Source organism: Acyrthosiphon pisum, chromosome A2, assembly GCF_005508785.2.
Source record: "Acyrthosiphon pisum isolate AL4f chromosome A2, pea_aphid_22Mar2018_4r6ur, whole genome shotgun sequence".
NCBI lineage: Eukaryota > Metazoa > Arthropoda > Insecta > Hemiptera > Aphididae > Acyrthosiphon > Acyrthosiphon pisum.
This window is the reverse complement of record NC_042495.1, coordinates 81,705,412-81,724,371: the sequence shown is the minus strand read 5'-3', so window position 1 is coordinate 81,724,371 and position 18,960 is coordinate 81,705,412. Positions and strand designations below refer to the sequence as shown.

The 18,960-nt window shown below is 28.1% G+C and overlaps 1 protein-coding gene across 1 annotated transcript in view; it reads left to right on the top strand.

Annotated features, from left to right (window-relative positions):
* LOC100168953 overlaps nucleotides 1-18,832 on the top strand; it is a 20,210-nt gene extending 1,378 nt beyond the window's left edge. The window contains exons 2-8 of the mRNA XM_001944689.5: nucleotides 9,063-9,148; nucleotides 9,379-9,512; nucleotides 10,051-10,193; nucleotides 11,566-11,797; nucleotides 12,228-12,567; nucleotides 15,518-15,771; nucleotides 17,390-18,832. Of these exons, the coding sequence (XP_001944724.2) occupies nucleotides 9,083-9,148; nucleotides 9,379-9,512; nucleotides 10,051-10,193; nucleotides 11,566-11,797; nucleotides 12,228-12,567; nucleotides 15,518-15,771; nucleotides 17,390-17,456 (1,236 nt within the window). The 5' untranslated portion in view covers nucleotides 9,063-9,082 and the 3' untranslated portion in view covers nucleotides 17,457-18,832. The remainder of the gene's footprint in view (nucleotides 1-9,062; nucleotides 9,149-9,378; nucleotides 9,513-10,050; nucleotides 10,194-11,565; nucleotides 11,798-12,227; nucleotides 12,568-15,517; nucleotides 15,772-17,389) is intronic.
* The last annotated feature ends 128 nt before the right edge of the window (nucleotides 18,833-18,960 follow it).

Here is an 18,960-nt window from a genome sequence, read left to right as displayed (position 1 = left end):
TGCTACCCGTAGCTACCAGTTTTACCTTATAAATGCCAGACATTTTAGTCATACTTTCACATACCCTAATAACAGTTTGTTCTAAGAATATACATTTTAAATTACTAAAATTGTTTAAGTTTTAATATAAATTTAAAAGTTTAACAAAAAAAATACCATTAGCTTGTAATTAATTTATAGGTAATTTAAATATTATATAAATAAAAATAATGTTTGTCTTACATTTTAATATTGTTCACATGCATATTTTCACATTTTATATTTTACACTATACAGCAATTTAATTATTAATCATCTAAAAATTATATGCCACATCCTAAACAAAATAATATAGGTTATTTTCTTAAGTGCATACATTTTAAAAGAAATTATTGTTAAAAGATTCTTCCTTAAGATTTTAAAATATATTTTATATAATATTGTTGTGTAGATATTTTCAATCATGTATATTATGCCATATATGACGTTTATTTATAGTTCTGCCTGTTTAATCTACTCCACAATATATTTTATAATATTAACAGAACAATTTTCTTCCTATCAGCTGAGATGTAGTAACATTTGCTATGTAAATGCTATCTTAAAAAGAATTTTTGTTTCTCTTGTTTTATTATTATTTTTTTAATTACCCTAACCCAATTATTCATATTTTATACAGTGTCTCATAATTTGACTGTGTTATTTGTTATTACGTATATTGTTATGTCGGTTTTCTTTCGTTTAATTATTATTTTTTAAATATGATGATTGATGAACCTAACATTAATATTCAGTTATTTATTTTAGATTCTTAGTGGAACGATGAATGTATTGATTTTACAATGATGTGTGGTTTTTTTTTATTTTTTTTATTTTTATTTTTATTTTTGTGTCTGTCATCACCTTTTAGGACAGTAAAAGTGCTTGGATTTTCTTCAACAGTACCTTTTCTGATAGGAAAGTGAATCTAGTTGGTACTTTGGGGGGTCAAAAGTAAAATTTTTCCAATAGTTTTCAAAAGCGCCGTGAAAAACAAAAGAAAAATTAAGGAAAAACGGGAATTTTTACGCAAAATCTGTTTTCGAGAAAATCGATTTTGGTTTTTGGTGTAACTTTAAGACAAATGACCGTAGATATATGAAATTTTCAACGGTTGTTTATATTTCCATTTTCTATTTATTTTTATCACTACGTAGGTATAAATTTAAATAGAACATTTTTAGGCATCGATTTTTGATTTAGAATTCATGAAAATAAATATAAACAGAAAACAGTTTACTACGCCGAAAAATAAAAAACAAAAGTGACCATCCAAAATGGCAATAGTTTCCGAAAATCTGATTAATTGTTAATCGAGTTTTTAACGAGAACAAATGCACTATATATATACAAACTTAAGCATTATAATTATTAATTTATATTATTGATTGCATATTTGCATATCACTAAATTAAGAAGTTAGAACTGTAACATGTATAGCAGATTATTTATCTGCATACAATTTAAATAATATTATCTATTAAATATTGTGTTCAGATAGTTTTTGAATTTCTACACTTCGACAAAATGTCGGTGAAATTGTATTTTAATAAAATTGTATCATAGAAAAAGTAACGAGAAACTAAGTAACGGAGATTATTTTTATCACAACTACCCACTTAAAACAAAAACAAAATAGATATTCCAATTTAATCATTACCTATCTAAATAAACAATACTGACGAGTGATGTACAGTACAATGGGAAAATAATTCATTCATATACCGACTACATTGAAATATTATATTCATGTAAATATACAATAGTTATATAATATGGTATAGGTACCTATCTAAATATAGTTGCATATACATCCGGATCGTTTTAACTAAAAGCATCTTAATTTATATATAATCACATAAATAAGTAGATAGGTAAGTACTTAGCTGTAAGTTGAAATCCGTTCAGTATTTTTATACATAGTACCTATAGATAGTTTAGTAGTTAAAAGATGTATCGGTTAAAATGTGTCGGTCAATATATACAATAAATTGTTTAGATGTGGTTTTTTTTTCAAAACGTTCATATAAAATACTATACAATATGTTTAATTATTTAATTTAAAAAACTTTTATTAATTGTGGAAGCCTACCTTTGAATTAATTTTCCTAATCTTACTACCCATATCTAAATTTGTTAGTAAGCAACCTTAAACATATTTGTACTATTGGACATGTACCTATGTGTACTGTATACATTATGCAGTAAGTATAGATTAAATTATTAAAATACTAAATATTACATTAGTATATCTAAATTAAAAAACTGTTATGCTAGTATGACAGTTTAAAATTAAGGGTTACTTGATTTTAACAATGGTAAAAAAATGTATCTGATAAATTAAACATTGGTTAAATTTAAATAAATTTACTCTTGTTTTGTAAATTTCTCAGCTCATATCTTTAATTATAGTTATAACTGGTTTTAAGATGCATTTATAAATTGTACCTAAGAAAAATACATAGGTATTATCATTGAGTATATAGATAATAATAGTACCTACTATCTGTACTCAATGCTATTATAGTATTATATACATTAATCATTTTCTACTTAATTAATTTGATTGGAAATCGTTATTGGTATTCTATAATTTCTACTTTTATACGTTATTTTTTGTATTTTTAAAAATATATATTATTTATGACAACGTGTTTACTGTTTTCTCGTAACAATAATGAGTAGGTAATTATTGACCTATTTCACGTTTATAGGATATTATGAAGTAATTTAGAATTCATAATGCAATGCTGCAATGATTTTAGAAAAAAGTTAACTAAAAGTAAATTGGATTTGAAAAAATACATTGAAACTCTTACCCTGAGTAATCTTATACTTATTAAAAATGTTTACACTAACAGTAAAAATTAAAAAGTTATTTAATCAATTCATTAATTTATTTATTTTAGCTATTTGATCTCGATATTCGATATAGTATTTATTATTGTAAGTAGGATAACTGTATCATAATACAACTATTGAACTATATCAAAACATACAAACATAAATAGGTAGCTGGTGCCTGGTAACTAATGTTAGGTATTCTTTTTTTTGTTACTTACTTTATAACTTGGATATATTAAACGAAAATATATAGGTGTATAATAACTAAGGGCAATCAATAATTTTCCTAAATTATACAATTATATTAATAGAGATGTATAATAATATAGTTATGAAATTCAATAATATATATTTTTATAAAAAAAAATCGTCAAACCTTGGTTATAGCCTTAAATGTTTTTTTTTGTGAAAATATTACCTTTGATTGAAGGACATCATGGTGGATTAATATTGAATATAATACGCTTTAACACAAATGTACTAGACTTAATGGTCGGGTGTCTTTATAATATGAGTTTGATCATATATATATTCAGAGCTGGATTTTGGCCTAGCCCCGTGAGGTCCGGAAAAGTCGTTGAAATGTGAAAAATGTATAGGTACCGAACAAAAAATAAATGTATTTTATTTATTTAATTTTTTGTAAATCGCGTATTCACATTTTAAAAATTGTTTGGTTTTCGGTTTTACCCATACTTTTTGTCTATTTTTGTTTTACACATCGAGTCAAAAATGCTTTATAATCGAAATCTTTGTGCTAAATCCGGCCTTATAAATATTATATTTATTTATATTATGTAATATATAAACTGATATATACAAATCATAGATAATGTGATAACATCACTTACCTATATATTATTGTACTTATCACAATACATTAATTAGACTCCTACAGTTCTACAGGCTATATAGCTATGAATTAATACAAAAATGTATGCATAACTTATAAATGGTTTACATTATCTATGAACAATATTGAATATTATCACTTAAATATTTATATTAATTTACATATTTATCATTTTGTCCCGAAAAGTTAGAATAATAGATACTTATTTAATCTAAAAATATCGATGACTGTGTATAATAAGTAAAAGTAAAAACCAAAATACGACCTATTATCTGAAGAGGTCTTTCTTCTAAATGTTAAGTAATCGCATAGTCAAATATTCGTTTGTTTGCAGTATCGCACCTTTTAATAATTATAATTTAAATATAAATATCTGACAGTTGAGTAAATCTTCAATTATAAATTGTTTGTACCTACCTAACGTAGTTATATTTATTCGAAATTAGGGTTGATTGGTATTTTGCTTTATTAATTTAATCAAACTAGAAACTCGGACACATTCTTTTAAAAACAGTTTCTCAACATATTTGTATGTTAATTATAAATATAATTTCACCGTAGGTAGGTAATCAATCATAGATAATATAAGAATGGATAGGACATAAGAACTTATCACATGAAAATTTAGTGATACTATTTTAAGGTTATATGGGGCGAATATTGATGTGATAATTGATAAATAATAATGAATATTAAATAACATAATTTTATTTTGTTAAAATATTATTTTCCAATTTCCATTTTCCAGGTACAGGTGGCAAAACAATCAAAATACAAACTGACAAATATCTAAATATAACTGACTATCATATTTATTCATTATTATTTAATAAAACAGTTTTGCACATAACCTCAAAAAGCCTCATATTGTCTTTCTCTCTTTACTTTCTCTCTTCCCCAAAAAAGCACACGGCCTCATATGGAACTGGTATAGCCGTATAGGCATGTCCTATCCATTCTTATATTATCTATGTAATCAATAAGTAAGCTTATGCATATAATCTATCCTGAAATTTGAAATTATAATTATTTTTATAATATTAGCTCTTATTTGGTAATTGATATTTTAGTCTAATACTCTAATACAGGGATGGCAAACCTTTTGAACACTACGTGCCCAAAATTACCTTTTTTTTTTTTAGTGCGTGCCATGAAAAAAATTATATGACAAATTGACAGACGTATTTGTACTGAATAGTGTTTACTGAGGTAGGTTTATTACTCTCAATAAACGTACGTAAATAACATACTAAACGCAATACCATATAGATAATATATAGGTATTATTATTTTATCTATACAGATAAAATTGAATAATCGTTAATGACTGATAAAAGCCGTATGCTCAAAATATTTTTACCTATTACCTATATTCTATAATCTATAATCTATAATATTATATATTATATAATATGCATAGTAAAAATTTTCGTGTGCCCACAAAATCTTTTCGCGTGCCATCTCGGGCACGCATGCCATGTATTTGCCATGCCTTCTCTAATACATCCCCCGCCATACCTAAGCTTTGGGGCACATACTATGCTTTTACCTATACTTAATAAAATGACTCATTTTGATTTTGTATTATGTATTTTTATGTGCACAATCTTTTGTCTACATTATAGAAACATAAAACTATCATACGGACAATTACAATGGGTATTCCGCATACGATTTTGCCTCAAGTCAAATATGGTTTTATCTTTTATACAATATTATATCCTCAGTTCCATACTTTTATCCCGTTGGCGATAAAAACAGTTTGAATGATTATAGATAATTACCTATACCTAGTACTTACATAAAAAAATGTAGAAAATATCTTACCTACATCGTAACTTATTATTATTATTAAGTCGATATTTTGTAATTTAATATTGTACATAACATTATAACATATACTATATTAATATATTATATACCTATATAACTATTGTATAGTAGGCAAAATTGTTCATTTAGATTAATTGTGATCTTTACAATAATATATTACATGTTAGATATAGTATAATGCTGTACAGAATACCTATAGTTAGGTAGTAGGCATGTGTTACTATTCCATGTATCTACAATGTCATCGATAAAAAAAATATAATAATTTTATTACCATTATTATCATCAATCTAAAATCTTATTGAAATTATTTATAATATTATTTTATAAAGTTGCTAATAATCACTGCTGCAGCAGCAGCTGCGACTAGTGTGATTATGATTTGCGTTTTAATACCTCAAGCTCACATGCGGTTTAAATGGGTAAAACGACAAACTGGTATAGGATTTAAATAGATTTAAATTTTAACTTAAACGCAAAATATAATTTAAACGATAATTATTGTTTTTATTAATTGCCGGTTGAACAAACAAAATTGTGTCATACATACCGATCAACTGCGAGATGTGACAGCCGACAGGTAGGTACATATTATTCGGCCTTGCCAATATATTCTACTTGTCTGTACTCTGTATAGTCTGTACATCATACGAGTGTCAAGCGGTTGCGGTTAAACATTCTCCACATGGCATTCATTAACACTTTTTACAGTTCAAAAAAAATACATAAATACACTTTTATTATAAATGGATTTTATTTTTATGTTACGTGACTGTACAAATATAGTATGTACCTACCTATATAGTTTTTATCGCAAAAAAATACAGTAAAAATTATCAACAAAATCCAATAAAATTATACTAATATATTTTAATATATACCATAATACACGGATCAGATTATAATATATATATAGGTACTAAGCTACATATTATTTAAAATAAAATGTCGTTAAATAATAATTTTATGACTAATAAGCTAAATATATTATTCTATTGCATAACAAATTATAGCGAGACTAAAATACAAAAATAATTTAAACAAGCAATTAATTAATTTTACACGTACTATTTTAAAAAGGCAAAAATGTGAAGGCTTCTTGATTTAGAATTATAATGACATTATTATCATTGATTAGTCAATAAATTGAAAACGATTTCCCTACACGGGCTACACGTACAATTATATTTACAACAAAATATTACAGAAGTGCAAAAAAAATACATATAATAAACCATAACTAATATATAACCATATAGGCATATAGCCAGATAGAAATACTTTATTTTCCGGTCATCAACAAGAATAAAAGTGGCCATAACCTCCATATTTAGAGTAGAAATACTTCAAGGTTCGGTAATATTTAATTTAAAATTATATTCTTCACCGGACTATAATAAGGACCTCGGAAATACCAAAATATTCATCTGAAAACTTCATGGTGAATCTACAGCTTAATAATGTAATATAAAGGTACAATAATAATTATGACGTGTCTATATGCTTGTGCCTTGAGACAAACAAAATATAACAATAGGTAGGTAGTCGAAAACTGACGTAGCTTTGAGCAATGCATATTATATTATAATTTATAAAATGAGTCTGAAAAATCTTAATTAGGTGTACAGATGTTCATTTAAATGATTGAAGAATAATTACACTCGTGTAATAATATGTTAACAATAATAACTATGATATAATAAAACTTGAATAGTTGTTTTTTATTTTTTAAAGTCTGTAAACAAATGTGTCTAAAAAGCTGAACATTATACAAATTAATTTAACAAGTATATTCACTGTAGCTATACCTACCTCCGATTTATTTTATTTTAGTTACTTCGTAATCTGGAAAATTCTAATAATCTAAATATATTATCTAATATATTTGAATATAAGTCAATGGAATAGGCAGGAGGCTAAGTGGGCTGCACTCGAAATTTCAGGAAACTTTCAAAATGGTTTTAGTGATCTGTGAACTTATTACGTAAGGCGCAATTATGTATTAAAATTGTAATTTGTATGAAGGTTGTTGTAAAAATTTAAAATATTAATACCTACCCACGGCATCAGAATTCCAAACTTAAGAATGGATTCTAGTTAAGCTTAAACCTCCGCTAAATAACAAATTATCAGCCCCCCCCCCCCCATCCCAAGCAAATGAGACTCACGTATATAACTTAGGTGCACTTTTCAAACGTACAAATCTCAAAATAACGAGTAATATTGAACTGAAATATATAAGAAAAACTTGAATTTTAATTTTAATTGTGTTGGTTATTGCAGCTAAATTCAGCCTGTAGGTACAGTTGATCATTAATTTGTGTACCTTTATCAGTGGATAAGAAATTTTTTTATATGATTCTTTTTTGTGTACCTATCAAGTTTATTTCATTAAGTGGTAAAATTTTAATTTTAACTACTATTTAGATTCAACAGAAAAATATACATTACTATAACACAATATTCATTAAATATACAGCAGTACTGCAGTAGATCAGACAAAACATTAATTTTTAAAACTATAAGCTATTCAGCTAGTCATGAATTTGTGGCTTTTTATATTACCTATATAATATTCAATATTCACTAGGTATTTTCACATAGGATTCCATAATTCCAAACATAAAATAATGCAAATCGACTATGGTTACTAGCTATAGGTATATAATATTGTCCCTCATACCTCATTTTAAATACCCAACCTTCAAGTAGGTACCTACTTACCTACCTATTTCACGGCTATTTTTTCATGTTGGATCAAACTAAAATAGAAAAAAAAATTAAAACTATGCACAAGTATATACAAAGTAATGTATTTTTCTTTCGTTCTTTCTTTGTCTATTGAAGACTCAAAAACTACTGGGAATTTAATAAAAGTTACATCAATAAATTACTTGAGACTGAAGCGTCTGTAACGTTTCTTATTTCAATCCTATCAGGTGGCTATATAGGATGGCTTCGGGCGGGTAAGAGTAGTAGAATGGAAGCAATTGGTAACAGCTTTATGTGTATAGCTAAAGCGATTTTGACGATTCGAGGAATGTTGGTTTGTGAATTGTGGATAATAGATTGAACCAGTTAATATTTTAGCGTGGTTTAACCGCTATAAATAATACTAAAGTCATAACTGCAAATTCGTTTATTTCTGCTTGCAATTGGTTACACGTATCTAACGCCTCGTTCAGACCAAGAAACATTTGTCGGAAACATATGTTTCTGACATTGTCGTCGACAAATGTTTATGCTTATAACGGAAAATTAGAAACATTGTCGGTAAAAAAATTTTCTTTGGTCTAGACGGGGCTTAAGAAAAGAAGTCAACTATTAATAATTATTATATTATACGCTTATCTCGGTTTCGTTTATCCTCAGTCAACTCAAGGTGATATAGGAATTATAAATAATAAATAAAACACGATCAAAAGTTACTATATTATTATACGTTATTATACAAAACGAACAATGATTAAAAATTATAAATATCATTAAATGTTAAATTTCATAATTATTATAGGAATAAGCTGAAAATCAATCATGGAGATCAGTGGTATAATTGATATAAAAGTACCGGCCAAAGGTAGAAAATTCGGTTCGTGGAAGGTATGTTAATATTTTATATTGTTTCATTATTTTTGATGTTTTTGTAATAAAAATATGATTTAATAATAGTTGGGTATACCTTTTTTGTAAAATGCACAGCGGCCAATACGGTCAAATCATTTTCACATGTTTCAGACAATATATAAAGGAGCATAAACATTTCTAACAAACATAAATAGTAAATTCAATAGTAAGTTCTTAATTATTATGTTTGCAAAAAATGTTAACAGGCGTGGAAAAGCCAATGGTGTGAAGTACTCAAAAATGAAAATCGTATGATCATCAACATTGGACATAGTAAGGGAAATGTTACATCGTGTTTAGCAGTACCTAACAACGCAATTATCTACCGAATTAAATCCAGGTCGATACACTTAAGCATATTATTTGAATAATATAAATTAATTAAAGATTATATTGTACCTATACTCTTTAAGTATAAATGTATAGTAGGTATAATATAATATGATATAATATGAGTATATACTATATATATAATATAATATTGTTGCAATTCTATAATAATTAATAACTTACTACTAGGGAATGTCATAAGACCGGAAGAATTGAACACTCAAAAGTTGAAAAAATTAAAAAAAATTATTATAATAACACCAGCATTATGTAGGCATACCTGACTACAAATTACAATTTACAATTTTACTCAGTTTTTCGTTATTTTTTCGTAGCACATATAATAGGTACCTATTAATAGTAGCATAATTTTTAAGATTTTTAATCTGAAATTTAAGAAATAGAATTAAAAGCAAAAAAAAAAATGAAGGATCAATAAACAAAATTCTGTTCCGGTCTTGGGTTTTATTATTGTTATAACCTTTCAAAAATGTTATCACATTTTGATATAGTTATGATTGATGCTTTTATTTCTCACCACTATATAGGACTAGAGCCTACGGTTTTGGAATATTTTATGCAGGACAAAAGGAACAACAACCATGTATTTTTCTTGCTGGAAAATCAGAAACAGAGTCACAAAATTGGATGAAATCTATAAGAGATGTTTTAAAACCACCAACACATATAAGTACGAATCACGTTCAACTATCTACATATTATATTGTTGTATTACTTATAAGATTATTAAATTCACGTCGTTGCCCATTGGCAACAATGTATCAAGTTTATAAAAATAGTACAATACCGTATTCGTACGACGCATTCATGCATAATAATTATATTTTTATAATATTATATAATATAGCTGATGGTTATCTGATAAATTATTACAATTAGTTATCTTTAATTATTATAAAATGTTAAGTTGTTAAGTTATTGTTGTATTAATTTTCTTATTTACAATAGCTTAATACAATATAATATAGGTGTGTTCATTATGTTAATGCATTTTTAATTAACAAATGGTAGTAAGCGTATGTAGATACTGACATACTGAATTAATGAAGAAACAACAATATAATATGACGCAGACCGAATAAACGCTATAAAGATACCTATAACAAAAGTTTCTTCAAAATAATTTCAATAATTTGTAGGATGGGTAATGGGTTATTACTTATTACTTATTAATATTACTAGAAAGAAATATCTATACGAAATCAAATTATTTTAATGCACATTATGACTTTTTGAGAATTTTAAGTACCTCAAATAAATTTACGTAAAACAAACATTCACGATTGACAATTGTTAAAAACTGAATGAAAAGTTATTCCGACGAAAATCTCGTCGAAGTTAAACAGTGGCGTGAGACTTAGGTCAATAGGTCACTTGTATATAACGCCGACTTTTAGCATACTGTAGGTACTACATTATAATATTACTTATGTGTACGTCATGCATTTAGTACTTTAGTAAATGTTACTTATTACTTAAAGCAGTTTTGTCATTTTTGTCCAAATCAATCTACAAACATAATCCTAAACTCAACACCTGTGTCTATATTATATTGCCAATGAAAACTTCTTATCAATAATATTAATAATAATAATTTAATAATATAATAAATAAATAAATATAGAATAATAATAACATAATAATAATTAAGATAAGATATTGCTTGATAGATGGCGCCACTATTGTATACTTACAACCACTTAATTTCCGCTTTAGAGGTTGAACTTCAAAAAATCCTGTCTTAAAGCACGGTGAAATTATTATATTAATCTATATTTAAAATTTCAACCAGATCCGCCCTGTGGTTTGTGCTCTACTTTGATCCCTCTCAGGAGGACAAATTCCTTTATATATAAATAGATATAAATATATATTATGAGGACGGAGGCTGTCCAGTGACAGAACCCTCTAAATTAGAACCTACATTGTTTTTCAATGTTGAATGATTATTTGTTAAATTTTGAATTTTTAAATTTTCATTAATTTGTCACATAAATAAAAAGTATAAATAAATAATAGAAGCTATATATTATTCATTGCAGAGTCAACAAACGAGTATACTGTATCGATAATTGACAACGAACATTCTAAAACAGCTGGTTTAACCGGCCTGTATGGTACTCTATCTGTAAAGTCAGAAGAAATATTAGTGACTGATCCACACACTGGAAAAATCAAAGTAACACTCCATTGGACACAAATACAATGTAGTTACTTACCTCTGCCGGCTGTATCAGATGATTTACATAGAGTGTGTACAATACGCACAAACAGGTATAATTCAACACTGCTGTATATATTTAATAATAGGCACAAATAGGCCATATTTTTTTAGGGGGCTTAAGTTCCCTTAATAATGATTTTAAAAAAAATACATTTGCGAAGCCCCTCACAACCACCAATTATTAAAGTAATTATCGAAGAACAAATACAAATTACACTGACATTGTAGTAATTATACTGTTAACTACCAAGATTTCTTGGAGTCATTTGCAAGTGTCCCAACTTAGTATAAGAGTGTAGGAGAAGTGATCATTTACACAGATTAATAATGAAAAAATATGATGGCTTCAACCCCCCTCCCCCCAACGTAAGCGCTGTGTTGTACGGTTATACCCTGCAAGCCGTATAATATTCAGAGCGTTCACAGTAACGTCTGCGTGAACGGAATTGTTGATTTTTTTTTTTAATACCATTTTTACAGCAAGTTTAAAGCGGGCGATGGTGACTTGGAACTATACTGCACCGAAGCCGACGAGTTGCACAACGAGCTGCTGTCTTGCCCGCGACCGTTGCCCAGGATCGCCACCACGCCGTTGCCGCCGACGCCCAAGGACTGCAGACAGACGCGCAACGACCATATGTCCGCCGCCGATTCGCCTTCGACGACGCCGCCACGGCGTCTGCTGGAGTCCAGACGAATGAGCAGGAGCGAAGGCGATCTAAAGAAGTTCGTCATGCAACAATCCGCACCCACGCTGCGGTCGGCCGGTTCGCAACAACATCTCGTACTCATGCCCCGGTCCAACGGTTTGGCACAAAAGGTTGGTGTTACAGGCGCTATAGCTTTTTGCAAAGCTGTGCATTAACAAATTAATAAGTTAAAATTTAAGTTAATTTTAACTTTTAAACTTAACTATAGTAACTTTTGGGTTTCTGTTAACTTAATTACTAACTTAACTTACCTCATTGTTTTTTACTTACCGTGAAATCAACGAATTAAACATTTATTTTGTTTTCAATTTTATTATATTATACCTATCTATGATATTTTAATCAATTATTTTTAAATATTTCAAGTAATTTTGGGTGTAAATTGTTTTACATCATAAATTGTGTTTAATTATTATCGCCATTGATTTTATAGTATAATATCATTGATTATAAATACTAGTATTTATAGTATTTATAATCAATGATAATATGTATTGTAAAATCAATGCTATCCTTCATATTATATAATGAAGTAATTACCTCCACATATATTTTTTACTTAAAATTTAAAAATATAAAAGAAATTAGAAAAAAACGACAAATAATGACATTTAAATACTTATCATATTTATCAATTTATCATCCTTCAAAAACATTGCGCTAAGAAAATTAATCATACTCTCCACATAGACCTGAAATTAAAAACAATCCATGAAGAAGCCAAACACTTTCATGAAAGATTCCACAACCGCCTTTCCTCCCACTCAAACTTTTTAATTAAGGACCTTTCCTCCCACTCAAACCTTTTGATTAAAGACTTTTCTCCCTCACAATCAAGGTAGCCCTTCTAGATGCCTAAAGACAACACGATAAGTCTTTTTTAGCTTGATATGTGTGATATTCGATGGAACTGTCATTAAGAAATTTGATTGTTTGGCAAAAACAGTTGGACGAGTATAATGATAATTTTTGGTTTTTAGATGTGGATTTACATAAGAATCCTTCATCGTCAGAGATAGATTTTATTTAATTACAGAGCTCAATGTAATTTATTGTTGATGTAATAAATATTGGCGGTGGTAGAGGTGGTTGGGGGACGGATTCGATGGTTTCATCATCATCCGTTAAGACTTAATAACGGTTAGGCAGTTAGGCTTAAAGAAAGAATTGTTTGTTTTTTTTAGGGATGGGCTGATACCTCTTTTTACCGATATCCGATATTCTGATAATATATGCAACCGATAAAAAAACCGATACCCGATATATTTGAAAACCAACATTTTCAGCATAAATAATAAACTGATATTAAAATATCACCGATACTATCAACCGAAATACTATTATCATTTTACATTTAACTATTACAATTTATAATCAATGCTATTATGCTGATAGATTTGGTTATTTTTTTTGTTTGGTATTGGTTCAAATATCGGTTTTAGTATCGGCCCATCCCTAGTTTTTTTACCTTTTGGTTGAGGGAATGTACCTGGAGAAGACGGGTGTTTGGTTTGTAAGGTCCAGCCGGATCCATTATTGTTTGAATTATTAGAGGTGGTTGACGATTTTGATAGTAGGCAATGAGACTTTTGAGCCAACCTGTATAGCTGTGCGGTCGTTGGATGATTTATTTTTAATTAGTTGGTTAGGCGGCATTATGCCGCTATCGGTTATCTACTGACCAAAGGTCATCGAATGAACGGTACCTCGAGGCGGTAATTAGATTGTCGATATAATAGTAATGTACCCAATAGTAATTAATTTATTACTTTTTAGACTTGACACGGTTGAAGGTGACTATAAAAACAATAACAATAGGCAGGCTAAATTTAGTTATTTTTTGATTTATTTTTTACTGCAAGTTAGAACGAAATCCATTGAATTTAGAGAAAGTTGTCGACGAACAGCTCGGGAGCGAAATTAAACACATGTGCTTAGTAAAGATAACCGTGCGAGACTATAAAATAATTATAAAATGAAAAAAAAAATAAGAATTACAGTTCAATTTGAAAAGTTTATTAATATCTTAAGAAACCATTGAATAATTGTTGGGGTGGCTAAACGCCCTAGTTGCGTTTATGTTGGTAACAATTAACATTTCTGTTTGTGATGAAAAACTTCAATGAAACTAGGTATATTTAGTATATATAGTTTTGAATTGGACAAAATAAAGTAGACTAAGACTCTGGTAGTAATATAGATAAAAAAAATTATTTCTTAATATAAACTTTAAAAAAATTATGTATCAACTTTTAACTTAACTAACTACTAAGTTAACCAGCAATTAAATTAACTTTTAACTTTTTCTTATTAGATATTAACACATATTAATTTGATCAACCCAACTGAGTTAAAAACAATTATAAACTGGCCCAGACTTAACACTTAAATATTTAACTCCAATTTTTATATTTCAAATAATAGTATAAAATAATTTGTTAAAAAAAATGTCTTATATAAAATCGACTTTTTTTAAAGAAATATTATAAAGTTTGAGATTGAATTATTGAAAAATGGAGTTAAATTCTGCCTGTAGATTATTAGGTAACCTCTATTCTGTTTGTTGAATACTTTTTCGATATTTACGTATCGAAGTAGGTATATAATATGCCAATACTATGCACATTGAATTATACATAGTCATGGGCGTAATTTGGGTTAAATTTATGGGGGTGCTAGATTAATGTCGACTAAAGTGGTCAGTGGGGGCCCTGCCTTTCGTACACCTTAATTTTTTACACCTTCGTATTTATCTTAATTGAAACAATTAGGTATAAGCTTATAACATTATACACTTATATCTATATTATTATTCTGATAAGTACCTATATGCATAGGTAATACATGTATTATTATTATTATTATTATTATTATGAAAATGATAAGTCCATATAACTAAATGTATCCAAATACCTAGAGCATATTATATTCAATACAAATTCGATGATGCTATCAAAAATTTGAGGGTGCTAAGCACCCCCAAAATTGCTCCTATGTATATAGTAGGTACCTATAGCCACTCCCCAATTTCTAAAGTTTTAAACGATGAATATTTTCCAGAGTTCGTCGCACTACCTGTTGACCAGCGTGGGATTGCTATTGGCTACACCAGGATACAGTGAACCCAACTCAATGCAAGACTTACGGCTGATCGACCAACACCTGCTTAGTACACGTTTACAAGGAATAGTGGACGAAGAAAGCGCGGACGCTGAAGGGAAGAGCGAGGAAGACGAGGATTACGAAGACATGTTGCACATGGATATTGAACAGACGAACGATGCACCGCCACCATTACCGCCGAGACAATTGAAGTATAAAATCATAAAAATCAATAATAATATTGTTACCTATATTTTATTATTATATTACCATAATGATCAATGATCATGATCATCGATCACCCGTGGTTAAAAAAGATCACGGTTATGCCATTATGTTAATTTGTATACAACGGATGATCTTTTTAGATGATTACAATAACATTAGTACCTAGGTAGGTAATTAGTCATTTTCATGGACGATACCAAATTTGTTCTCGAAACTACCACATTGGCCTAATGGCTAATTGGTTCCCATCTAGTAGATATAACCTATAACCTATAACCTATCTCTTTTCATTCGCTCGCTCGAGGGCCTAACAGTGCCTTAGACACGAATTTATTATGGGGAAGGGCGGAAGGGTTCATAATAGTAAAAAAAAAAATTCAAAATATATTACTAGTTATAAGCTACCTACCTCCTTTTCCCATGTCAACAGCCCTGATGATTCATTGTATTCAAGGCTGGGCAAGTTAACGATTTTTTTTAACTCGTTACCTAAGTTAAGTTATTTTAAAATAATTAAGTTAAGTTCAGTTAAAAGTTACTCGTATTTTTTTTCGTTAACTCGTTAAGTTAAAAGTTAACTTTGAAAAAAAGTAACTTAACTTAGTGTACCTTAGTGTAAAGTTAAAATTTGCTAATTTGCAAAATAAAGAATTCCAGATTTAATTATAATTCCAGGTCTATTAGATAGTTTTTCTTTACGTTCAGGAAAATTACTGGGGAAATTTAAAATGATACATTAAAATAAAAACAATAAACACATTAAAAGTTTGCATTATTCTTCGGATGAAAATTAACTTAATTTAGATATTTTTGAAATGAAATTAACTTGAAGTTAACACGTTAATCTTGAAAAAAAACTAACTTATTAAGTTAAAAGTTTATTTGAAAAGAAAGTAACGAGCTAATTAACTTAACGTTTTAAATTAATTTTAACTTTTAACTCGTTAATGGCCAGCCCTAATCGTATTAATATATTGTATACCTATGTAGTTATCATCATTAAAATAACCCCTCCAAACGGGAATCAATTTGGTAACTCCCATTCTTAATCAATTCTTGACCAAACAAAAATTAAGATGTTTTCAAATCAAAAAAAATAAGTAGTTTGTTTTAGTTTTAAAGAAGTATCTACCATAGACATAATATAAAACAACCAGATAGCGGACTGCGTAATACATTCCCATAGGAACGTTTGAAGTCGTGTGGAAAAAAGAGCAATATTTAGCAAATAATAACTCAATAGATTAGGTACCTATACTGATCAATCATATTTATCTGATAAATATATATTATATTATCAATCATGCAATTTTGTAAACATTGCCCGGTTGCCTGTTGGCATATGGTTGCCGACTTCAATATTATCCTGTAGTCGTCTATCAAGTTGTATTATATCTATGGTATTAATATACAAAAATACTTACACTACCTACCTACTATATAATAATATAATGTTAATACATTTTTGAAAAACACAAAAATCGACCAATAAAGTCTTGCTCTTACTCTCACTTAAATAAATACTTATAATATAATATTATATTATTATTATGATGAAATCGCATTGTTATATTCACACTATTGTTTTCTGCAATTATATAGATATGTCACTATGGCCAATCTAGGAGGAAATAACAAATTATACATTTCCGGTCCAGTACCTATATGATATATTATATACTACTTATGTATATAGATAAAAAATAAGTATACCGTAACTATATTAGAAATAAGTCCATAAACCATGAGAAATATTTTGTGGACGCCGCCGCGCCGTCGTCGTTCGTCATCTAGACGATAAATCCAAACAATGTGGCTGTCGGCTGAACATATTTTGAACACTTCTTATTCGGATACAGTACCTACTTTTCATTCTTCCTGCACAACTCAAGGAAACCTCGGATGAGAATTACCGTCGGACTTCGATTGAAGATAATATTATATTATTATGGAACACCGCATGTCCGCAAATGCCATATATTATAATAATTGTTATGAGAACCGCACGATGCGCCGCGCGAATGTCAAGATAACTACAACTGGACAGCGTGTGGTTTAACGCCCAAAAAATAATATATTGTATTATTGTTACAGTAGTTATTAATTAAACACACTCACACATATAATTATTATTATTGGCGTTAAGATCCTGCAGTAAAGAATAATATATACCTATTACTCGGTCTAAAGTTTAGACTCTAAACTTGTAAGAAGAAAAACTAGTTGCATTGTAAATAACAATTTTTTTTTGACATTCTCGGTATATAGCGGATATTTCCTCCATAGAAAATATATTAAAACGTACAATATTATATACCTAGGTATTTTTTTATTTTATGTATTTTTTGATATTAAACAAATTATATTCATCTGACGCAAGTTTATACTTAGATATCACTTTCAAAATATATGCCAAACGAAACTAGTCAACCATTTTTATGGATGAAACTTACCATAATATGCTAATATGCATAATGCAACTTATCCAAAAAATGTATACCTATGTATGGAATGTAAATCATTGAAATGCTAATCGCCCAAATTCTCGTGCTTAATGGAATAGGTATCTATATAGGTATTTATATACCAACACTGCACCGTACACAGTAGATTGTAGATGTGTAGTAAGTTTTATATTTGTATATTAATTATAATATTTTTATAATAATTAAAAATGTTTCGTACCTACCTATTAAGAAATGTATATAAATTTATGTAATATTCAATATTATTGTATAGACGTATATGAATTTTTCTTACATAATAAATTTGTAAGATTATATAATATTATATTATAACAAAAATAATACGATTAATGTACCTAATAAAGTGTTACTTACCTATGATTTGTACTTGAACCTTAAATAAAAAGACCAGATCTTATCATATAACATTTTCTTGTTGGTTTATCAACAAGGCCACATCTAAAATGTTATCTACTAACGAAAAGTATATGTAGATAGGTACTTCAGTTTTGACGAATTTTAGATTTTAAGCAGAACGATAAATGTATAAGTTTTTTTTAATCATGTTATATGTATTTTTAAAATTTAACACTAAAATATTAGTATAAATTTATATATAGATATATAATTTTGATATATCGTAAATGTATTATAATAATTTTAGATTCTGAGTGGAACGATGAATGTATTGATTTTACAATGATGTGT